The following is a 26,681-nucleotide window of genomic DNA, read 5'->3' on the forward strand; positions in this document are numbered from 1 at the left end:
TAGAGATGAAATCAACTGAAAGTAGAGATGAAATCAACTGAAATCAACTGAAAGTAGAGATAGTAGAAATGAAATCAACTGAAAGTAGAGATGAAATCAACTGAAAGTAGAGATAGTAGAGATGAAATCAACTGAAAGAAGAGATGAAATCAACTGAAAGTAGAGATGAAATCAACTGACCGTTATCTCGTGTTTGTATAACTCATAGTTTGTTTCGAGAGTCTTCAGATCTTTCTCTTGAGTTCGAATCATATCATCTAGACGATCTCGATTATCACGATATTCTTCTGTTTCAACGGTTGCCTAGGCGATACAATAATAAACAAAACAGATTAAAATACATGATACTCTTCAGGTTCAATGGTTGCCTAAACGATACAATAATAAACACAACAGATTAAAATACATGATACTCTTCAGGTTCAACGGTTGCCTAGGCGATACAATAATAAACACAACAGATTAAACGACAGTCTAACATCAAAATCTTTCTTTGCTTGATTTGATCTGACCGACATGTTAGAGAGGAGAAGTTGATCTGAACGAAGTATTAAGAAGGAGAATTTGATCTAACAGGCGTGTTAGCGGGGACAGCAGGATTTCTACAGTGAGGGTCCTTTTATGTGTGAACAGTTGGACCTTGTTTACTTATCCAATTCGAAGGAATAGTACTAGGACCTTGCTGACGCTATCCTCAACTGCTCACAAAATTAGGCTTACAAAATTGTCAGCTTTGTCTCGGTCCCAATTCCTGGATTAATACTCAAGAGGTTCCAAGTCTCAAAATACTTTGCCAGACACCTATTTTAAATGGAGAGAGAGAGAGATAGTGTTTAATGTCCACTTGACAGACACTAGGTCATTTTGGGACTAACATATGGTTCAATTTTATTTCAATAATTCACTTGCGCGTAGGGGTCTTTAGCAGTGGGAGGACCCGGAGAAAACCCACAAGGTTGGACAGGCGACCCAACTCCTTGTCATGTACAAGCAGGGAATCAAAACAGACCTTACGATTCAACATGCATCTGTTCAACATTCAGCCATCCAACCCCCAATTTGAAATGGACATACGCCATACAGTGTGCTATGGCCTACTCTTGTATCAAATTCCAACTGCCAAGGGATCTTTTACGTGCATGCCAATGTATACACAGGTTCTCGGTTTTTCATCCCATCTGACTGACTAGACAGTTGTCCTTCTCAGTCCCTCTGTGCTTTCACCACTGACAAGGGGAAACCATGCCGGACATAGATGCGAAAATGATGCTCAATAAATGGAACAAAACTATAAAAAAAATCTTACCTTTTCAAGAGATTTCTCAATGGCTGTCAATTGTTTAGGGTCTACATCTGTCACTGCCGCTGACCCCATACGACCTTTACTCACCTTTGACCCTCCTCCAGATAAAGTACCTAAAAATAGAAACAGAATATGTTTAATGCCAAGGATAACCTTCACTACACATGGTACAAATTTATTTCAATATTCGACACGATCCTACTGTAAACCAACGCATTAGATTTTTTTCATAGAAAAAACTAGGTCATTTTGGGACTAACATATGGTTCAATTTTATTTTAATAATTCGATTGTATGTAGGGATCTTTAGCAGTGGGATGAAACCAGAGGTTGGATCGACGACCCTATTCCTCGTCACATACATGCTTGAGATCAAAACCAGACTGCTTGACTCAATAACAGATCATATAATCTAAAGCGCATGTGTTAAAACGGTAGACCACCACCCCCCGAATACAAATGAAATGAAATGAAATGGGGTTTAACGTCCTACTGTTCTGCTCCTAAACTGGGCTAATGAAGATGGGCCTATGCCATACAGTGTGCAATGAGGGAAATTTTGCCCGGGCAGCGGCACTACGGCCTACACTTATATCGAATTCCAACTGCCAAGGGATCTTTTACGTGCATGCCAATGTGTACACAGGCCCTCAGTTTTTCGTCCTATCCGCACGACTAGACAACTGTCCTTGTCAGGCCCTCTGTCCTGCATCACTGACAAGGGAAAACCACGCCGGAAAATTTGGATGAACTTTCTCCGCCAATGCAGGGATCGAACACCCGACCTACATGCTAGCGAGCCAGATTCTTACCCACTTAGCCACCATGATCTTTCCCCCCCCGAATAGAATATATAGAGAAACGAACCTGCTACATCTATAACTTGACCAGCAAGAGTTACCACCCTGTATCTGGTTTTACCGTACGCTATTCTCGTTCCTTGGTTTAAATCTTGCGCTACCAGTGTATCACGTAAAGCATAATAAAACGCTGGTAGAAACGCTGGGTCCTTCACCTTTACAAGGTCAAATAATCGGGGTACATTTTCAGGTCTGAAATTATACAAATAAAATAGGATTGAACATCCTACTGTTCAGCACCGACTTGGATAATGAAGACCGGCATACACTGTAATCTGGGTATCATTTGATCTTGTGTATCTAGCACTAATTTCTTTCATATTTGGTTAATATGAAATCTTTGTTTAAAATTCTTAAAAACCATGTTAATTGTACTTGTGTCCAGTTTAAAGATGACTGATTAATTTTGATCATGAGTCTCCAATTTACAAGCATTTAATTTCCTGATCACTGTTCAAAAATTAATCATTATACATCAATAACCAATTGGGACTAACATATGGTTTGATTTTATAAAGGGTGTGGGATAATAAATTTAAGTTATTGAGAAATTGTTGGCATCTTACGTTTTTATTTTTCTATTCGCTTGATCGTTTAATCTCTGCATCTTGTCTAACCCAATAAACGTAGCCACACCAACATCTGCCTTCTTTAGAAAATCAACACATTTCTGTGCTGTTGAAATCGTATCCACTACGATATTATCTAGCGAACCACAAGCTGTTGATATCGCTACATCATATTCTTTATCAATTCCTCCCAGATCACCCTAAAAACATAAAACATTCTTTATCATTCTTTATCAAATCATCATAAAAATGGAGAACAGCAACACATATAACAAAGTTTCGGTTATCTGATGAAACGGGGAGAGAGAGAGAGAGAGAGAGAGAGAGAGAGAGAGAGAGATGGTTTAACGTTCACGACACAAACCTGGGCCCTTATTCACAAAAACTTAAACTAAGATACAATCGAAATTTTAAGAAATACTGCAATTTGATTGGCTGACCAGTAAAATCAATTTGCATATATCCAATGAAGTTGCAGTATTTCTTAAAATTTCGGTTGTAACTTAGTTTAAGTTTTCGTGAATAAGGGCCCAGGTCATTTCGGGACTAATATATGGTTCAATTTTATTTCAATAATTCGCTTGCGCATAGGGGTCTTTAGCAGTGAGAGAAAACAACAGGACCCGGAGAAAACCCACGAGGTTGGACATGCGAACCTACACGAGGTTGGACAGGCGACCCTAGGCCTACTCCTTGTCACGTACAATCAGGGATTCGAAACCACGTCAGTTGACAGCAGTTGGAGGAAACCAGAGAAAAACAATTGGGGGTGAGCAAATTTCAACTGAGAAGGGTTCTTTTAGAGGCACCTTGAACCTTATCCAGTGGAAACCTGAGCTCGTATTAAATAGCTGGTTCTCAAACCTCAGACAGTGGGAGGATACTGAAATGGGGGTGAGCAAATTCTAACTGTGAAGGGTTCTTTAAGAGGCACCTTGATTTCTGTCCCTTTAGAACCCTTTCCAGTGGAACCCTGAGCTGGTATTAAATCATTCAAGTTTATAGCTGGTATTCAAACTTCGGTCAGTCATTTAGACGGTTGACTTTCAAAACCACTTGACTACCAAATGAGCTTTAGCGTACTACTGTTCTGTACCAGCTGGGATAATACGACCATACTTTGAGTAAATTTTAAAAATGATTTAATATCTGATCATTTCACCATCATTAGTCAACTGTGCTTGAAGAAACCGAAACCTCAAAAGACCAAAATAACTTACAGAAAGACCAAACATTTAGATATCAAGACATTTAAAACATCTATAGAAAATAGTAAATTATTAGAAAGTCTTCAATTAACTAATTCCCTTGACGATCAAATTCAACTGTATAATATCACTCTCTCAAATATACTTGATAATCATGCACCGAAAGTTTCCAAGGAAACTAAGACCCAACAGAAAATGGTTTTCCGATGATAATTGTGAATCAATACTTACTAGACGCAAGGCAGAGAAGACATGGAGGAAAACTAAACTTTTTGAAAAAGTCGCTGCATATCAACTCAAATCGCATTTTAATTCAAACAATCTCAACGAAAAGTTTCAAATTGATCAGGGCACAGTACAGAAACGGCACTTGTTCGTGTTTATAACGACATCATCAAAAATATTGAAAACAAGGCATCAACAGCACTGCCTTTGACACAATTGATAAATCCATTCTTATCCAGCGCCTTTCCACTTGGTTTGGTGTCCAGCGAAAAGTTTTGGATTGGTTCAGCTCTTATCTGACAAACCGAACCCAGTCAGTAGTCATTGGCGGTAACCAATCTTTACCATCGTCTCTTGCCTTTGGTGTACCTCAAGGATCCGTATTGGGATCCGTGCTTTTTACGGCATATACTTCTCCAGTTGGTGAAATTATTCGAAAACATGGCATTGACTATCACATGTATGTAGACAATACTCAACTCTATATATCACTAAAATCGGAAAATGAATATAACCAGATAGATAAAATTCAACATTGTATTACTGACAGACAATGGATGAGGCTCAATTTTCTAAAACTGAATGATGATAAAACTGTAGCACTTCCGATTGGACCAAAAATTCAACTTAATCGATTATTAACTGAAACTTTATCCATTGGTTACACTGAAATAGCACTTTCAAAAACAGCAAACAATCTTGGGGTAATATTTGATCAGGAGCTTAACATGAAAAGGTTTATAAGTAAAACATGCCGTGCTGTAAACTTTCATCTTTATAACATTTAAAACAGGGTTTTTGGTGCTAGAAAGTATGCATATAGTTTACTTTCCAAACATCGTTTGATAATTAACACTAAACCTGTTACCATTAAACTAAGTCATAGTACTAACTAAATGATTTTTGTAATTCTTAAATGATTTTTATCAATTATCGAACGATGTTTTGAAAGTAAACTACATGTATACTTTCTAGCGACAAAACCCCCGTTCTAAACGACACCATTCTTTTAGTGACTGACAAGGGGGAGCCATGCACTTTCTTGGTCAAAACTGGGATCGACAATAGGGACCTCCAGGTCAGTGAGTCAGCATCCTACTCATGCAGCCACGGCAGCTCCACGCCATCTGAATCATTTTGAAACTAACACATGGTACGCCTTTATGTCAATGAGGCACCAGTAGACTAGAACTTACCAGTCTTCCATGGATACCAGATATTTTTCCCAATCTTTTCTGTTCCATAAGAGCCTGGATAACCTTTCCTTTGTTCAAGTCTGCCTGCATGGAACTACGAGTGGCTTCTAGTTTCGCTCTTAATTCACGGACCTAAAATATCAGCAAATATAAAACATCGTCTTTACAATGTATGTAAATATAACATCTATAATATAAAACATCGTCTTTACACCATGTGTAAATATAACATCTATAATATAAAACATCGTCTTTACAATGTGTGTAAATATAACATCTATAATATAAAACATCATCTTTACAATGTGTGTAAATATAACATCTATAATATAAAACACCATCTTTACAATATGTGTAAATATAACAACAATAATAAGTCTAGGATCTCTGTAGAATTTATACTTGGGTATCAGAAATATAAAGTCTAGAACGAATTACCTTCGGTAACTATTTCAGTGACCCATGCTTCACTATTTGGGATACGATTACATATTTTTATTGAAATTGTGTGTTTAACATCCTACTACTGTAAATGAATCAGGTTTATTAAGATGGGAATATGCCATGCAGTATGCTGTGAGTCTCCATTTACTTCAAGTACTCAACATCCACCTAATAGTTGTTGGTTTTTGGCCTGCTTGAAAACAACTTGTCAAGTGATAACCACACATCCATATGGATAAGTCCATTGGCCAATTACGCTATTTTACCGAGATTTCGTCTAATGGTTTGAATGCAGCTAAGGCGGGTGTGGCCTCAGGCAGGGTAAACTTACCTGTTATCACTGTTTGTCGTGTATTTTGTACACGGTGAACAGTCCATTTGCTGATTACACTATTTTGCATATACCATTTTTTAGGACTTCGAATATTGTCTAATGGTTGGATTGTTCGTACTTGGTTTTATTTTATTTTTAGGAAATTTAAAACTTAAAACTAAAATATTATCAGGATGCAGGCATTTCATTGCTTGAGAGATAAAATCCAAGAACAAACTTTAGCTTGGCCAGGATTATTAAAAATATTTTAGTTTAAGTTTTTGTAAATAAGTCTCCCATGATCGATTGGCCGAAAAAGTTTATCAGGATTTATCAGATTGGTGGCCAGGGTCAGGGATAACATAGTTGTGGTTTCACCCTTGACAGTCGTGTAGGATGGAGGGTCTGGCCAGGGTCAGGGATAACATAGTCGTGGTTTCACCCTTGACAGTTGTGTAGGATAGAGGGTCTGACCAGGGTCAGGGACAACATATAAATATAGTTGTTCAGTTTGGACATAAAACCAAGCTACTGTGCACGCATTGGTATGCACGTAAAAGATCCCTTAACAGATGGAATCCAAATAAGAGTAGGCCATAGCGCCTCTGTCCGAGCAAAATAAGAGTAGCTCATCGCGACGCTGTCCGGGTAAAATTCCCTCAGTCTTCTGCATGTGACGCATCCCCGTCTTCATTACCCCAGTCAAAACAAAATAGTAGGATGTTAAACCCCATTTTATTTCACAAGAGAGAGAGAAATTGGATTTAACATCCATGCGACATTTTGGAACTAACACATGGTTCACTAAGTCTCTTGCGTGTAGGGGTCTTTAGCAGTGGGAGGACCCAGCGAAAACTCACGAGGTTGGATTCATTTGACAAACGAATCAGTAATAACTTACAGTCTGAGTTGATTTTGCTTCTTTTTCTTCAACCTGTTTAAAATCTTGTTTACATTTAGAAACTATCTTCTGTAATTCTGGTATTCTCGTCTCCATTTCAATTATATTCCTGTTAAAATAGATTACTGTTTATACAAGCTGTCTATTTAAACATATTTAATACTGGAAGCAGTGAAATCTCTTAATTACTCCAACGTACGCTAGACATGTCTCTCGTTAACCATCAGCTCCTTGCGCATGTTTCCTAGGAAACATGTCTGCGATATCACCCTCGTTAGAAACAGGCATCAAGTCAGACACCCACAATATATTTAACACAAGTTAAAGGATACAGTAGAACTTGTATTAAGCAAGCACCCAAGGGAAATGCTTGCTTAATGGAGGTGCTCTTTGACTAGAGGTATCTAACATTGCCACAACCCCTACCACAAAAAATAAAGATATAGATTGCATATATTTTTTTTATTCATGTAGTATAACAGTAACAATACATCTAGTTGTGAATTCAAAGTAGTCGTGTATACATGTTTGTTTAGTAATACTGGATCTCTGGCCTCCCAATATTTCTTTTACTTTCATCATACTGAATCATAGCGTCTAAAAGCGTTTCAAAATGCCGCGAATTTGAGTATTTCCCACCCCAACTATTTTAGCGATTACGCGACCACTTAATATAATCTGGATGCTTTTTGTGCTGACATAAATTAATTACGCCTGGGTGCATTGGGAGCGAACATCAATACGTGCATCGATAAATTTGACCGTCGCTGAATCTTGCGCCGAATGAAAATTCTTTACTCAAATCTCGGACATAACTTCTGTAAACTTGTCATTTTGTAGCAACCTTCGATACTACTGTCTATCATTGTGATGCATTCGATAATATTTATCCATTTTTGTGAAGAAAATCGATGAATTAATTTTATTTTATCAAAAAAGCACACATTTTATAGGGGATGTAACTCTGTATGTAATATTATAGGGGGCGCTAAAACGTCTGTTTAACATCAGTGCTGTTGAACAACAAAGTGGCAATGGAAAAGAGATACTAGATGATCGTGACAAAACTCGGTACTGTTATTTTATTCAATCAGTATCAAATAATGTGTCGTTACGCGTGAAAACAATGATCAGGATAGTCGTTTAATAAAAGAAAAGATTAATAAACAGATAATCCCGGGTTGATTGTTATTTTTACATTTCTTTTTACCTGATCAGTGGGGGTCCAGTTAATTAACTACTACTCACGGGATTAGCGGGAGTGTTACAAAGAAAGAACGACAAGATGGTATCATTCAACAATGGCTGTTGAATGGGCGATATTTTGTTAAATTTATTAGTAAAAAAGTGACCGCTGGCCGCGTTAGAGGAGTGACCGTTGAAAGAGTAGAATTTTTACGGGGGGGAATCAATTGTGATGCCCGCTGCACGCGTTGAACAGGTGCGTGTTTAGTAGAGGTTAAATTACTTAAAAATCGCTCGGGGGGATTTTTTGGTGCTCGTTGAAGCAAGTGTTCGCTGATTAGGAGTGCACGCCCGAGCAAGTTCTACTGTACTTAAAATATAGTTTATTAATCTCAATATTTAGGAGAGCAAATTATATAATTTGCAAGAGTTTATAATCAATACCGAGAATGAAAGTCGAGAGGAGCAGGAGCGAAAACGCATCCTTAACGTGAAGAACTGGGACATAGATTTTTCATCTTATACAAATTCCGTAAACAACTGACTACCATTACCCACCTACAACCATGTATCTTACGACCTACAACCTGTAACCTATGACCTGTAACCCATTATATAATTCAAGTTACATACATACGTTTTTCTAGTTTTTAAAGTTTCTTCCAATGTTTCCAGTTTTTCTGATGTTTCTTTTAGCTTATTTTCTTCTCTTGTCTGGTTGCTAAGATACACATCAAGTTCTGATTGGGCAATTTGATACTGTAACAGTTACAAACATATATATATGAAAATCAAATAAATACATATATCACTTTTAAAGGAAAGAGATAGAAATGGGGTTTAACATCCACTCGACACAAACCAGGTCATTTCGGGACTAACATATGGTTCAATTTTATTTCAATAATTCACTTGCGAGTAGGGGCCTTTTAGCCGTGGAAGGAACCTGGAGGACCTGGAGATAACCCACGGGCTTTAACTGTCCACAAACTAGGTAATTTTGGGACTAACATATGATTCAGTTTGATTTCAAAAATATGCTTGTGCATAGAGATGACTAACAATTAAACGTGATATACAGTTTTGTCAAATTTACTACAAATGTGGCCATTTTTAAGTCAGGAGATGTCATATTGAAAGATCTAGTACCACTGATGACGTTGGGTAATAACAGAGTTTACGCTGTCAGTCACCAAAGTCGCAAAAAAAAACAACAAAAAAAAAATGTAAGAGGCAATCAAAATTTCATTTGGGCAATAATTTTTATGATAAAAGTTTTGAGGTACTTGCGATTCTTTATGAGACGTGGCGGGAAGGAAATCTTACAATTCTAATCGTAAGTATCTTAGATAATGGTGGATCACGTGGTGGATCACGTGGTGGATCACTATGTGACTTATACAGACGTGAAAGACAATCAACAATATTCACGTTTCAGTGTTTACAAGAAAAAGTAAATGATCTACCATTTTACATAAAGTCACATCAAGTTGATTTTACATAAAGTCACATCAAGTTGAATTTCTGATAAATAATCACTTGAATCGTGTGAAATCTTTTTTAAATTGTTAAAAATGTGGTACTAGAAGCTTTTAAACAATACAACCAACACTGTAGAACTGGTACCGTGTACAATGTAACCAAGTACTTTTCGCCTATTCAAAGGTTCCAAATAATAGAGCAATATGCCCTTTAACAGGTAAAAATATCCAAGTTCATTAATGTGATATTGATATATAACCTTAGATATACATGGTATATTACCTTAGATATACATGGTATATTACCTTAGATATACGTGATATATAACCTTAGATATACGTGATATATTAATATATAACCTTAGATATACATGGTATATTAATGCTTTATTACCTGAGATATACATGTGATATTAATATATAACCTTAGATATACATGATATATTAATATATAACCTTAGATATACATGATATATTACCCTAGATATACGTGATATATTAATGCTTTATTACCTTAGATTTTGCTTCGTTCACCGATTGACACAATTCTAAAACTTTCTCTTCTTTTTTATCTTTTTCAACTTGAAGTTCCTGTATTAAAACATTTAAAGACAGCTTTAAAGTAAACAACATCTACCCAGGACCAGGCCTTCGTCCTGCACCACTGACAGGACCAGGCCTTCTGTCCTGCACAACTGACAGGACCAGGCCTTCGGTCCTGCACAACTGACAGGACCAGGCCTTCCGTCCTGCGCCACTGATAGGACCAGGCCTTCAATCCTGCACCACTGACAAGGGGGGAATCAGGTCAGAAAATGTAAAGGAACTCTTTAGTCAACAGCTGGGCAATAATACAACGTCTATGTTCAGTAAAAGTGAAATGAAATGACAGTGCTAATGAAGATAGGCTATACAGTGAGACTACAGCCTTCCCTCATTCCTAATTTAAACTGTCAACAGTCCATGCACTCTCAGATTTTTGTACCATCCCAACAACTAGACACTTTTCTTGCCAGGCTCTCCATCCTTCATTATTGACTTGTGGAGACAAACCAGGACCAAACCTGTGACCAACACTTTAATCACTGAGCCACAACAGCTCCTGTGTAATGAAGGAAATGATATAATATTATAATACTAAAATGCTTTGGCTGAAGATAACATCCACTTTGCCATAGTCATCTAGCCAAGGCAGCTCTAACGTAATGAGGAATAAATGTATCTTACCATTGTTTCAGTTTTCAGACTATCCATAACTTTCTTCACAGATTCTTCTGCTTGTATTTTCTCTGATTCTAATTTCTCCAGTTTTACAGTCAATTCTTCCACCAGTTTCTCACTTTTAGCAGGGACGGCTTTTAATTCCTCTATCTGTCGAACAATGTACACTTGATTTACACAAAGAGAGAGAGAGAGAGAAATGGGGTTTAACGTTCACTCAACACATACTAGGTCATTTCAGGACTAACACATGGTTCAATTTTATTTCAACCATTCGTCACAAGGTTGGACAGTCAACCTACTCCTTGTCACGTACAACCGGGGCATCGAAACAACGCGAGACCTTATGATACAGCATACACATGCTAACAATTACGCCATCCACCCTCGCTATCTATCGAACAATATACATACGATTTACACAAATCATTAGGTAAAGTTTGCAAAGATAGGTTGCCAGGCAACGAAACATACGCCCACAGCAGCTAAATTGTCCGGGCAGTCAACAAGAGTTGTCGCATATTTTTACTTTTTTCAGTAATGAAACATTTATAATACACTAAAATCTGATTAAGAGCCACAACTCATGAAGCAATTATCAGAAAACCATTAGAATTTGTTTGTTTTTTATGAAGTTCTGCCCCATGTAAACGTTTTGTATACAAAACTTTTAATATCATGGATTTAGCTGTTCAAGTCATAAAAATTCATTGAAAATCAATATACTTGTTCGTCTCAAGATCTTAAACTCTGTGTATCAATCTTAAGTCAATCGGATGATAACTTTAGCCTTTAGAGTGTCACAAAGTTATCAAGGGCCATAACTCTGAAAGTAATTATCGGAAATCGCTGAAAATCAATACACTTCTTCGTCTTATGACCATAAAGACTGTGTATAAATTTAAAGTCAATCGGATATTAACTTAAGCCTCTAGAGCGTCCACAAGCAATTGTGGATGTATCAAAATCAACAGGTCAACTTTATGTCTTCGATACAAATTTTACACGCCCAATCCAAAAGCTGATCACTTTACCCAAATCAATATCAATATGTTTTGGACACATGGTGTTTAACATACACCAATTCGCTTCGGGACTAACACATTCTTCAATTTTATTTGAATAGTTTGTTTGTGACGTCTTTATCACTCAATTGGGAGGAAACTAGATTAAACAGACAATCACACAAGGTGGGACAGATAAACCTACTACACTTGACTCAGATAAACACACTAGGTGGGACAGATAACCCTACTACACTTGACTCATATAAACACAAGGTGGGACAGATAAACCTACTACACTTGACTCAGATACACACAAGGTGGGACAGATAAACCTGCTACACTTGACTCAGATACACACTAGGTGGGACAGATAAACCTACTACACTTGACTCAGATACACACACGGTGGGACATATAAACCTGCTACACTTGACTCAGATACACACTAGGTGGGACAGATAAACCTACTTCTTGTCACGTACAAACTGAAGAATGAAACCAGTCGAATTAAGTGATTTAAAATGCAATTTTCTATTGTATGTTTATAATTGAGTATTCAGTTATTTTCTATTTACTCTACATTGGGTATTTGAATAAAATTATTTTGTAATAATATATTTATATTATTTAATTTCCCGATTTACTTAAGTGCGTCCATATATGGCCACATGCATCTTAATCAACTGGCACCGTTGTAAATTAATCAGATCCACCCACCTTTTTGGTTTCTGCTACAAGAGTAGCTTCCTGTTTTTTGATTTGAGCCTTGGTATGTTTTAAATCCTCCCGACATTTGACGTCTTTCTGCTCAAACTCATTATATTTATCTTTATTTATTTCTATCTCCTTCTGTAACTCTTGGAATTCTCTGAAATAAATCAAAACAAATGGGGTTTAACATCCACTCAACACAAACTAGGTCATTTCGGGACTAACATATGGTTCAACTTTTTTCCATAATTTCAATAATACGGAGGACCCGTAGAAAACGCACAGGGTTGGACAGGCGACCCTACTCCTTGTCACGTACAACCCTCCCCCTTTGGCTAATGGGCCTAGAGACCAGCTAATGGGCCTTTAGATCAGGTAACTCTTTATTTTAAATTCCAAGTGTCAAGGGTAATTTTACGTGCAGTCCAACCTGTACACAGGACATCACTTCATCCGAACAACTACACACCAGAGTGGATTTAAAGTCTTGTCATTACTTCGATCATTTTGCGACTAAAATATGGGATTTTTATGTTTACGATGCAAGAATTTTGTTTAAGACAGTTGTGTTAATCTTCCTATCACCTCTTCTTCAATTTAATATTGTCCAGACTATTTTTAAAATGTGCACATTTTGTGAATTTAGCGTTACACAGCTGGACAAGTGAACACTTGGCTGAATAAAACCTCTAAGATCTTCTCAGGCCAAGACAAGTTAGAAAGGGTCTTTAACATCCAACCAAAACATAGCCTGTTATTCAAGGAATGGAATTTTAACCCAATTAATTCACAATGATTGAATGGTACAAACAGATCAAGAATTTAACCCAAGTAATTCACAATGAATGGTACAGATAAAGAATTTTAACCCAAGTAATTCACAATCAATGGTACAGATAAAGAATTTTAACCCAAGTAATTCACAATGAATGGTAAAGATAAAGAATTTTAACCCAAGTAATTCACAATGAATGGTACAGATAAAGAATTTTAACCCAAGTAATTCACAATGAATAGTTTTGATGAAGAATTCTTACTTAAAAGTCTTCTTGTGTTCTTCTGCTTTTACTTTCTTTGTTTCTGTTATTTCAGCCATTTTGTTGTCAACTTCTTTCAAACTTTCGTTTATTTTATCAAATTCAGCCTTGGCCTTTTCTTCATTCTCTGTACATTCATGGCTGTAAAACAATTTAATTAACCGTTCTATATTCTCTTATTATATGTGTAGATTGCTACCCACACAGGTAACATATTACTATTCATCATTATTCATGTAACTTGTTATTATTCATCATGAATATTCATGTATACAGAGATCATTAATAATAATAATAATAAGTGCTAATATCGTGCTAATTCCACATATAGTCGTGCTCATAGCGCTACAAATAACACAATCACTCCTGCAAATATTATTCAAATAAGTATGTTTTCAATCTGGATTTAAAGGAGTATAATGATGGACTGGATGGAAGATTTTCAGGTAGCGAGTTCCACATATTGGCAGCAACAAAACTAAATGAGCGAGCTCCAAAGGAGCTTAGTATTCTTCATGAATATTCATGTATACAGAGGTCATTAGTAGTCATCATGAATATTCATATATACAAGGTCATTAGTATTCATCATGAATATTCATGTTGACATGATATATAATTTCTCCACTTACATATAAACATGATATAGCTGATGCTTGACTCCAATTAATTCATTCTCTTGCTTCAAAAATTCTAACGCCTCATTTTTGGGGCCTTCAAGGTCGTCTTTCTCCTTCTCTACAACTTTCACACGATTTAACTAAAAAAATACATGAAATATCATAAAACAGAAAATAGAATTCTTAAGATCCAAATATCTTATTTCCTATAATAAGGGAGATGCTGCAGTAATAAACTACATGTACAGAGAGAGAGAGAGAGAGAGAGAGAGAGAGAGAAAGAGAGAGAGAGAGAAAGAGAGAGAGAGAGAGAGAGAGATGGGTTTAACATCCGCTAGACACAAACTAGGTCATTTCAGGATTAACATATGGTTCAATTTTATTTCAACAATCCGCTTCCACGTAGAGGTCTTTTAGCAGTGGGAGGAATCGCCATATAGTGAGCTAGAAGAGAAAGTTTTGTCCGGCCGGGCCGCCAAAGTTTTTCATCCCATCTAGTTAAGATTGATTGTTACTGTAGATAAAATCAATATCTTACCTTTTCAGCCCGATACTCGTTTAATGTTTCAACTCTTTTTGACAAGATATCGATTGGTTCTTTAAATCTGTTACTGCCGATAATATCTTCCAGGAATTCTAGCATGCCATCTTCATGTTCCGTTAATGCTTTAGGTTTCATCATCGCTATTTGTTCAACCTCCCCCTCAAAAATATAAAACAGATATACATGTATACTGTATAATCAACAATAACCTTCCATAAGTAACTTGATTCTCGTGTGTTTAACATGTCATTGAAAACTTGGGTGATATTACGAAGGACATTAATCTTCTGATAATTAACAAAGACAAATCCTGTTACAATTGAACCCATCTTCTGTTACTCAAAACAGATGCATGGTCTGCTTTTCACAAATTAATGAAAGGAACTTGTTGTTTATATCACGTTTTGGTCACAAAACCGAACATTAAAAATTGCAAAGTAACATTTTTAAACTAAATGTCAGAATGAGTTCCAATTTATGTTACAGGTAGCCATCCCACAGCGTTTTCCAATATGCAAACACTAAAATAACCTAGCCTGGTTATCCATTGGTTGATTTATAACAAGCCAACAGTGAGGCTGATGTCCCCCGCCAAAATCCCAAAATAAATAGATAACACATATTAATTAATCGCACATTTTATTTTTTTCAAAAGTATCAAGCAATCAAACTGATAATCAACTATACACTAAGTTTTATCACTCTCTATCAGATAGAATCAAAGTTATCTTGTCCTAAAGCATCGACCAATGAAATTTCTTAGCTCTGCTTAGCTTTAGCTCGAAATGTTAATCATTGAATTCAGTCAAGACATTCACCTAATGACCATCTACATCAAGTTTAAATATTCTACCTTCACTAAAAGCAGAGCTGTTATGTTCCACAGTCTTGACCAATTAAACTGCTTATCACTCCTTAGTCTAAGCAGAAAATTCTCATCATCGAACTTAGTCAAGTAATGATAAAATGAATCTTAATACTCAGGAATTTCATCACTCTCACTTAATTAAAACCAAAGCTATTGTGCAACAAAGCATCAACCAATCAGATTGCTTATCTCTGCTTACCATAAGCTGACAATGTTTATCATCAAACTCCATCAAGAGAGAAATGGGGTATAATGTCCACTCAACACAAACTAGGTCATTTCGAGACAAACATATGGTTCAATTTTATTTAAATAATTCGCTTGCGCGTAGGAGTCATTACCTGTGGGAAGAAACCGGATGTTTTGGAGAAAACCAACTTGGCTAGATAGGTGACCGTACCCCTTGTCACGTACAGGCAGGAAATCGAAATCATGCCACTTGACTCTAACCCTAACCCTTACCTAGATTCAACACGCACACGTTAACCATTCAGCCACCCAACCCAGCTCACTTGACTCAATGATGGACCTTATGATTGAAAGCACATGTTAGACCAGATGCATTATGTAAGGGCTAAAATGTCTCATTTGGCCTCAAATGTTACATAAATCATTAATAAAACATTTATTCACATGCCAAGCTCTCTAGATCATCGGATGGTTGTAAGTTTCAATATATTCACGTTTCATTATCTATTTTTGGACAATTGTAGCGAGAACTGTCATAATGCACCTGTAAAATATAAGAATCTACCTGTATTTACCTGTAGGATTAAGAATCTGTTGTGGTCGAGATCAATTCCACATTTACGTAATAACGCAGCCACTTCCTTATAGGTAACTTTTCGTCCATCGACACTGTAGTTAGAGGTGTTATCTTTATACGCTGTACGGGAGACGACCAACTCAGAGTCAGGTACAACTGTAAAATCTTCATCTCCAGGCTAAAAAACAAATCAGTTGCTAAGCAATCAAAGAAGGGACAGAAGAAATTTCCAAAGTTTTTAAAAGTCTAATATGTGACACTAATTATTGTGTTAGAATTTCAAGTCAATCAGGTGATAGCTTTACCATACCTGTATCTACATAGGTAAATCAGGTGATAGCTTTACCATACCTGTATCTACATAGGTAAATCAGGTGATAGCTTTACCATACCTGTATCTACTGGTCCCTGTTCCCTACCAGGCCCTCCGTCCTGCATCACTGACGAGGGGACACCATGACGGAAAACCCTGAAGAACACTCTTAACGAAACGACGGCAGAAAACCGAATAGAGAGAGAGAAATGGGGTTTAACGTCCACTCGACACAAACTAGGTCATTTAGGAGATAAACACTTCCTGTTACGTATTTAGAGGGGGTTTATTGTCCATTTAACCATGCTTGAATCATTAGAACACGAGACGCGATAGCGTCGAGTTGTTCTAATGGATAATTCAAGCATGGTTAAATGGACAATAAACACCCGATAAATACGTAACAGGAATGTGTTTATCGATATTGTAGCACAAATATTTGGAGATTTTCTTCGGAACTATTTAGAAAACATTTTTACACCCATTTTGAAAAGTCGTTATTTGGTCACGCGCTTGCGTTCATTTTTCAAAATATTTTCAACAGACGGTCTCTTGCTTACCTGCAAATCTAAAATTTTTGAGTCTCGAGTTGCTGGTAAATGAATTATGAAAGAAAATGTTATTCGGATATCGAAAACAACAAAATATTTTTAACGTTTGAAGATCTTTAAAAGAACGAGAAATTGGTATTTTTTTTTGCGGTATTTCGAGGCGAGTGTCAGCGTGATTGAAATAATTCCGCCCTGCTATCCGAGACTAAAAGAGGAGTAACTCTTGGCAACAAAAATGACTTCGCTTCGGGAGTTTCATGTAAGTTTCCAGCATTTATTATTTTATTTTGCAGACTGTTATCACAATGTTGTAGTTAGTTCTTCTTTAAACAATTGCAGTTCATACTTACACCCTCTAAAATACCGTATAAACCATGACAATGATGTCTAGTCTAAGATACCAGTGGTTGCTATGTAGCTGTTCTGACGTGTTGTCAACAAATGACAATTTTGGCATAAATGATAATGATTAGGCCTATATTTCAGCTGCTGTATTCGACTCCCTCATTGTATTTTCAAGCGATTCCTTGTGACTAATGACTTATTATCAGGTAGATCATGCTAGTCAGATTTTGAAAGCATGATTTTTTTTTTTAAAAATCCACCTGATTAATAAAACTTGGTGAGTGAAGCTAGCCTACCAAAAAAGAAAACATAGGCTACTGACACTGTCACTGCCTAGTTACGAATATATTTGGATACCTGAAAACGGTTTTAATTAATTTATGATTGATTTTCTACTGTTTTATGTATTTCAGAAATGTGATTTCATAAAGGATGATGTTTGAAACTGGTGTGATAGTCATGTGTGCAGAATTCCTTGAAGATATTTGCCAATAAAGATTTGAGTTGAGGAAGATCATTGGCACAAAAATGAAAAAAAGTACTGTTATATTTATACGCAGTAATTCACCTTGATAATTTAGAGGGGGTTTATTGTCCATTCGACAACACTTTTCGACCAATCAGAATCGAGGAAATTTCTAATTTGTGCTACAATTTGGGACTAACATATGGTTTAATTTTATTTCAATAATTCGCTTGCGCGTAGGGGTCTTTAGCAGTGGGAGGAAACCGGAGAAAACCCACGAGGTTGGACAGGCGACCCTACTCCTTGTCACGTACAACCGGGGATTCGAAACCATGCCAGTCGACTCAATGACAGACTTTATGATAAAGCACGCGCACGCTAACCATTCAGCCATCCAACCCCCCAGAAAACCGAATAACTCTGGGGGTATCTAGAATAAGTCCTATTTGCTTGAGTGGGAGTCCTGAGGCCGCATGACCCTGGCCCATGGGTCATCTTAGGTCAAGCATCAAGAGGGATTTAAGGCATAGCATATTCAAATTAGATTTGAAGCAGATTTGAACCATGTTGCTGTGGGGTTTTTTTATAAAAACAAATTTTGGTAATAAATAAAGAGTAAACATCTATATCCTTGACGTTTGCCAGCGTAGAATATGGGCGTAAAATAATTTGTGAGCCCATCTGTTTTCCGCAACCAAATTGGCCATAGATACTCTCCTGACCGCCTCCTTATCAAACAAGCGCTTTAATCACTGAGGCACTGCAGTTCCTGAATTAAAGATAGAATTTAGAAATAGGTATCTTACCCCTGTGTCAATAATTCTCTGGAAATAAACACTAACGGTACAACTGTTGATGTCACGATGTTCTTCACTGTTGTGTAATAAAACACTCAGTTTCTTTGATCGTATCTTGTTGGCACGGTAACCAAACACAAACAACATGGAGTCAATAACATTTGATTTCCCACTACCATTAGGTCCCACTATTGATGTAAAACTCTGAAAAACATAAATTATATATAAATAATATTTTCTAACTCTTTGAAAGAGAGAGAGAAATGGGGTTTAATGTCCACTCGACACAAATCAGGTCATTTCGGGACTAACATAATTTTATTTCAATAATTTGCTTGCGTGTAGGGGTCTTTAGCAGTGTGGGGGGGAGGGGAGGACCCGGAGAAAACCCATGACGTTGCACAGGCGACCCTACTCCTTGTGGATGAAATATATTTCGGATATAAATAGGGGCAATATAAATATTTTCAAAGGAGAATTTGATAGAACCATGAACAAAATATCCATGACAAAAACAGTCAGCTCACAGGGCCAACCAGCCATCTTCAAAATAAAATGATTTGGCTGTCCCGTTATTTATCGCCGCCGTAAATTTTAAACACTGACAGTATGGCCTATGCCCATTAAGGCTGTGTAAAAAATATCGATATAATCGATAATCGGTAGAAGTTATTTAGCGATACGATAATCGATATGGAAATTTAAATATCGATTATTGGTATATTTACCTTCTGACGGCAAGTTACGGTCACTTTCACATGACTGAACTTGCCGTAGTCTAGCATTAGCAGACGAATGAATGAATACACAACGTCAACACAACAACTATTTCTCCCTCTGCTTACAAACTGGCACATTTTAAATATATATTATTGTAAAAACTAAACTTTAAGATTAAATACATTATTTTAATATTTTCGTTGTCTCCCTCACTTCTCCCTATTCTGTCTGTAGGGAGAAGTCACTTCTCCCTAAAATTTGTCCCTAGTTTCAGCCCTGATTACTAGTTGAAACTAAAATAGGTCACGCACTTTGTGAACAATGACAATCGCACGTGATATATAGTAAAATTATAATTATCTCCTTTCTTTGTTCTTGATTGATTTGTAGAGAAATCGTCTGCTTTCACGATAAAACTAATTGTATTATTAATGATCAACTCCGCTTTTATTACTAAATCATGTCAAGATACAGCCCATACAAAACACGTTTTTGACTTCCAGGGAAAATATCTATATCTCTCGTAATTTCGTGGAAGAATTCTACTTTGGTTTTCATCTAAATTAACCAATCATAAAAATTCTACTTTGAAAGCCCTTAATTATTTTTTTATTGTCCAATCAATAGACGCCTTCTATTTTATTTTATTCTATTAGTAGTAACACTGTGTGATCGCCAGTCACTTGCAAAGAGAAACCATGTATTGTCTTTGTATTTATTGGAGATATTGGAATAAAAAAAGGTTCAAATGAATCCAGAACAAAACTTAGAATAATACTCAAGTTATTCCTACATTTAGCAACTACATGTAATCATTTTACATTAATTGATTTTTTTACGTACATCGGCACAGTATTATGGCCTGAAATGTGCAAATATCAAAAGGGACAGAGATCTTTGGGATATAAAGATATGTTTTTTAAGTTTCATCAAAATATGATAAAAATTGTGACCTCTAGAGGGTCGAAAACCTTCGTATTACACACTTCTACACAATTTGCGTACAAAGAAAGAACATATTGTCGGGCAGTTTCATTTCGATTTTCCAGAAATATGAATTCAACCTTCATTTATGGTGAAATGGTGATGTATTTAAACAGTTTTTAAAATCAGAAAAAAAATTGTGACCTCTAGAGATTCTGCAAGCTAAAAATGTGATTTTTCAAACAATCAGGGGCCATAATCCAGGAATATAAGTTCAGATATCCGCGATTATCAAAAGGAACCAAGATATTTGTGTTATGGTGATATTTATCGGAGATATTGGAATAAAAAAAGATTCAAATGAATCCAGAACAAAACTTAGAATAATACTCAAGTTATTCCTACATTTAGCAACTACATGTAATCATTTTACATTAATTGATTTTTTTACGTACATCGGCACAGTATTATGGCCTGAAATGTGCAAATATCAAAAGGGACAGAGATCTTTGGGATATAAAGATATGTTTTTTAAGTTTCATCAAAATATGACAAAAATTGTGACCTCTAGAAGGTCGAAAACCTTCGTATTACACAATTTGCGTACAAAGAAAGAACATATTGTCGGGCAGTTTCATTTCGATTTTCCAGAAATATGAATTCAACCTTCATTTATGGTGAAATGGTGATGTATTTAAACAGTTTTTAAAATCGGAAAAAAAATTGTGACCTCTAGAGATTCTGCAAGCTAAAAATGTGATTTTTCAAACAATCAGGGGCCATAATCCAGGAATATAAGTTCAGGTATCCGCGATTATCAAAAGGAACCAAGATATTTGTGTTATGGTGATATATTCACATGTTTTTTAAATCAGATAAAAATTGTGACTTCTACAAGCTAAAAACGTGATTTTGCGTACAATCAAGCCATAATTCAGGAAGTTACGTTCCGATATGCGCAAATATTGAAAGGAACTGAGATCTTTGGGTTATAAACATACATCTCGAGTTTAAATCAATTTGGATAAAAATTGTGACCTCTATAGTGTTCACAAGCTAAAAATGTGATTTTTCGTACAATCAGGGGCCATAATCCATGAAGTTACAGTCCGATACATGCCAATATCGAAAGGAACCAAGATCTTAGGGTGATAAACCTATATTTCAAGTTTCATTGAAATCGCATAGAAATTATGACCTGTAGGGTGTTCACATACAATTGTGGACGGACGGACAGGGGCGACGACAATATACATAAACATGATTATAAATAAAGTCTTTATCATTAATATCAATATTACCTTATTATAAATAAAATCTGTGAAAAGGTGAAAATGATTTAAATTTAACTCACTTTATGAAAAGGTCCAAGTGTTTGGGTTCCAGCATACGATTTAAAATTATGATTTTTGATCTGTGAAATCATCAACCTGGGTCCATTAACGTCATATGTTGCTACCGATTCTGGGGCCGCAGGAATTTCAACATCTCCGTATTCTGAAATAAAAAGATCAAACCCAAATGAAATGAGGTTTAACGTCCTACTGTTCTGCTGCGACTGGGCTAATGAAGATGATGGGCTTACGCCATACAGTGGAGCTACGGCCAACTCTTGTATCGAATTCCAACTTTCAAGGGATCTTTTACGTGCATGCCAGCATCTTATCCATGTATATCCCATGTGTATCCTTGGTTTTATAATTACCACAAAACACAGCTCTGTGTACTGATACAGGTAATGTGATTGTGAAAATATAGGTTGCCAGGCAAAGAAACATCTGCTGCATATAAATATTCAAAGTAGATCCAATGATTAACCTTTTCTCTAGAGCGCCCACAAGAATTTTTAAAGTGATCAATTTTCACAAAGTAATTAGCGTATATCATTGAAAATGTTTCTTAACATTGTGTATTAATTCAATTTCAATCAGTTCATGTCTTTAACATCTAGAGCGTCCACAATCAGACAGACCATCAGACGGTCGGGGCGATGGGAGTGTAAAATAATGAAACATCCTACTGTTCTGCTCCACCTGGGCTAATCTAGACGGGCATACAGCATGCCATAGGGTGTGCTATGATGGAAATTTTACCCGAACAGTGGCACTATGACCTACTCATATATCAAATTCCAACTGTCAAGGAATCTTTTATGTGCAAACCAATGTGTACACGGGGAGAGAGAGATGGGGTTTAACGTCCACTCGACACAAACTAGGTCATTTCGGGACTAAAATATGGTTTAATTTTATTTCAATAATTCCCTTGTGCATAGGGGTCTTTAGCAGTTGGAGGAAACCGGAGGACCCGGAGAAAACCCACGAGGTGTACACGGGACCTCAGCTTTCGTCCCATTCGAATGACTATACATTATCCCTGACAAGACTGACAATTTACTTTCTCTGTCAGTGCAGGTATCGAACATGTGTCTTCCCGGTTAGCCAGCCAACATCTTATACACTGATTCCTTGTGGCTTCCTTACGAAAAAAAAAACGTTTCAATTCGAGATCAAACCCAACAGAATCCCTAATTTGATTGACCAACAACCAGTGCTTCACGTTTAAAAAAAAAAGAGGTGCCATAAAAGCTTTTCTAAAATTACAACAGCTGAAAATCGCTCCTGCAAAAATAGCACTTCTCAACTCTAATCCATGTATTTCATACTATACTTTGACCATAGATGAAGCCATTTATTGACCATTAATACTTAGAAAATGTTTTGATATTTATTAGAATAAATAAAAAGAAAAATGAAATTTCAGTATTTATCTTTCACACCTAGGGTCCTATACTGACTTGATGAAAACCATAAAGAAAAGTCACAGAAAAAATCTTAAGTTTAACTTTGACGCCCTGATAATTTTGACGCCCTGATAACTTTGACAAAAAGTCTGCACCGTAACAATTCGATGTTTCCCGTTTTGTCTCCAATGAAAATATAAACAATGAAAAAATTCAGAACAATGTTCGCAAATAAAGTTTATGTATAATTAATATAATTTACAGGACAATTTGAGAAAATTAAACAATTTGGTCCAAAGAGTATTTTATACGTACATGTATATAATTTTTAGCGTAAATAAGTCGGAATGTGAGAAATGAATTCCAGGGGGCGCGATAAACTGTCCTCTGCACATGATTAATAATAGTGTCATGTACAGGTGCAACGACGTGTTTGATATTCCATTTTATACCGATATTTTAGAATCCGAATTCTACACATTTCTCAACGGCAGGGCCATAGGCCTCTGAATTAAACTTAAAACATGATTTGAGACGCATGTTTTACTAAGCGGAATTCACATTAAGACTTACAGCTAGTGCGGCTGTCGAAGAAATTAAATACGATATTCACATGGATCAAAATAAGAATCAAAACCATTTAATCGCGTTTGTGTACATGGATAATGTGTGACGTGGAAAATTATAAATGACAGGTCAGTTACTAAAGCGACATTTCGAGGCCTGTCTGATTAAACTCTATATTTATTTCTATTTATCTAAATTTTCTTTTTTTGAAATTTATAGAAAATCGCGTGTGAAACTCGAATCGTCGATGCAACTGTGTACGTGATCAATTGAACATTTGGAAAACTGTTCTGACTGTATCTTTTTTTTTTTTTTTTGTTGTACGTATTTATTTTAAGGTTCAATAATTATTCTCTGAATTGACATAATCATTGTTTTGTTGGTCATATTCAACCAAGAGGAAATTTCAAAACAATGGCTGAATGTTCGCTACACAACTATTTTTTTCATTGGTTAGAGGGGTCTAACCGCAGGAAAATTTACTGTTACTATTGGCTGACAGCATGCATGCACGAATCAAACAATCTTATTTGCATATTGCATGCTTTATTAGTATAATGGCTGGATCGGTAACCTCAACGACCAACATGTATTACCTTTTATTAGTGTGCTACTGAGTTTGCCATTATATACAATAAAAATAAGGAATATTTTCACGTTAACAAAAATATTTACTTGACGCATCATATGTTTCCACTAATTTCCAGCACCCAGAATCAAATTTAGCGATATTTTCCTGTGGGCCAGAAACACAATTCCCATTGGACAATTATTCGAGGATTGGTTACATGGGCTTTATTTGCAGTTTGGGGGTTCGTTTTTTGACAAATGTAAAATATGACGAGAACAATTTTATCCTCGGAGGAGAGCGATCGCTCGCGTCAAACGTGAAGCACTGAACAACCGTGTATTGATATTACCCTCTGGATTGAAATGTCTTGAAACTGTTGGGGTTTGTGGAACTTCTTCACTGGCTGGTTCCTGCTCTGTTTCCATAGCAACCTGTTCATCTTCCTGGGCGGGCGGTGCTACAGCTGTGGTGGTTTTCTTTTTATATCTGGGCATCTTTCTGAAATATTTCAAATTCAAAGCAGTACTAGAGTATACAACAATATCGTTTATCTTGAAATGCAAATTATGTGAGGCAGAAACTGGGTTTAATGTCCACTCATTAAAAATAAGAGTATTTGGGGAATAACATATGGTTCAGTTTTATTTGAATATAATAAATACCTTGCGTAGGGGTCTTTAGCTGTGAGAAGAAAACAAAAGATCAAGAGAAAACTCATGTGCTTGGACAGACAACCTTACTTGTTATCAGATACATATTACAAGTCTGTATGTGGGGAATAGAAACCACGGCCGGGCGGGGGTGGGGGTGGCGGAATCTCTGAGATGAGATAAACATGCATTGTGCAAGAGCTAAATCTGCCTATTACAGGTCTTTCTTTAGGCCTGAAATGTGATCTAAATTATTAATTGGACATTAATTAAACTATTATTTAAATTATCCAGACCATAATTAATCGCTCAATGCCATCGTTAGCCTGCGATATTTTGACATTTGAGGATTTGAATACATTTTGTGATGGATAATTGAGACTTTGTTTGTTATTGTACCAACGATATATTTAGTAATGACGATCGTGGTTTGTCTAAAATTCTTAAAATTGAATCGCTAATGTTCAGTCAGACAGAGTGAAGCAATTTGTCAATTTGAAATTTGAAACATTTTGCATTATTTATTTTATAACTATAATTTATAGCAAGAACGGGCAGCTCTTTATCCAAATCTTACATACATCTTTAATATAGACTGAATTGTGCTTCTGTTTTTCCATGGTTTTATTGTGTGTACTTTTGCCGTGACCGACCGAGTTTGTTTACATTTTTTGAACGAGCCTGACAATTCAATTAAGATTGTCAACGTCTATAGTTCTTTAAATTGGAACAGACATTACAGAGATATATCAACAATCAAGTATTCAATAGATTTTGGTTATTAAAAAAATATTTTAGCTATTGTAAATTAGGAATATTTACCGTTCTGCTGTGTATTATTGACAGCAATGTCGAAAATGGCGCTCAATTTCACCATCCATCCGGAAGTCTCCAAGTCTGTAATTATTGGGTACGGATAATCGAGTCTACGCCATTCCAGAAAGAAGTCAAATAACATAATTTTTGCTTCAATTTTCTCCAAATACAAAATATTAAGCTTTTAAAACAAGTTAAACGTGATCGTGATTTGTTCTACGTAACTTCATACAACTAACTATCAGATATTTGTTAAATGATTTTAGAAATAATGTTTCAGGGGAAATAACTCTCTTTAAGATTTTTTTTTTATGGATGTAGACCACTATTTGTTAAACGCGAATTGTTTACCTCTATCGTCGAGTTGTCATTTTGTGTGCTTGTTTGTACGTCCGAGGTATATCTCCTATGACGGGGAATTTGTGTCAAAAGTCAGTGCTATGTTGTTAGTGTTCTTGTATCTCCAAAGTGTAAATTGCAACAAGTCAAATGTAAAAAATTGAAATTGTTGAAATGTTGCAATTTTGAAATTGTGAAATGTTGAAATGTCAAAAGGTAGATGTCCAATGTGCAATGTGAAAGTAAAATTATTTTAAAATAAATTAATTTTTATTTAATTGGTTATATCACAAAATGAATTATACGTAGAAAAAATGTCATTTGTCAAAAGTCATGATGTCATTTTACGCAATGTAATACAGCTAAAAAAAAACTTTGTATTTGTCAGTATTACTGTTTTTTACATTTAATTGACTTCGT

The 26,681-nt window shown here is 36.0% G+C and overlaps 1 protein-coding gene across 1 annotated transcript; it reads right to left on the bottom strand.

The window, feature by feature from the left end:
- Positions 1–397: 397 nt before the first annotated feature.
- On the bottom strand, positions 398–26,066 carry LOC126808514 (structural maintenance of chromosomes protein 4). The gene is made up of 18 exons (XM_056102480.1): positions 25,929–26,066; positions 24,806–24,954; positions 21,930–22,072; positions 18,941–19,135; positions 16,458–16,637; positions 14,820–14,984; positions 14,294–14,421; positions 13,662–13,802; positions 12,631–12,781; positions 10,913–11,056; positions 10,199–10,276; positions 8,842–8,963; positions 7,020–7,128; positions 5,362–5,493; positions 2,730–2,932; positions 2,171–2,355; positions 1,307–1,416; positions 398–433 (listed from the first exon to the last, which is right to left on the bottom strand). The coding sequence occupies exons 2-18, from the start codon at positions 24,948–24,950 to the stop codon at positions 398–400; spliced, it is 2,367 nt and encodes a 788-aa protein (XP_055958455.1). The 5' UTR covers positions 24,951–24,954; positions 25,929–26,066.
- Between the last annotated feature and the right edge of the window lie 615 nt (positions 26,067–26,681).

This window comes from Patella vulgata, chromosome 1, assembly GCF_932274485.2.
Source record: "Patella vulgata chromosome 1, xgPatVulg1.2, whole genome shotgun sequence".
Lineage (NCBI taxonomy): Eukaryota > Metazoa > Mollusca > Gastropoda > Patellidae > Patella > Patella vulgata.

Bases quoted from the DNA above. Each gene is read 5' to 3' on its own strand.
- LOC126808514 (XM_056102480.1), bottom strand. From the start codon at position 24,950: ATGCCCAGATATAAAAAGAAAACCACCACAGCTGTAGCACCGCCCGCC. The intron at 10,277-10,912 runs GTAAGATACATT...GTTTTAATACAG, and splicing joins GTCTGAAAACTGAAACAATG to GAACTTCAAGTTGAAAAAGA. The intron at 2,356-2,729 runs GTAAGATGCCAA...GTATAATTTCAG, and splicing joins GCGAATAGAAAAATAAAAAC to ACCTGAAAATGTACCCCGAT.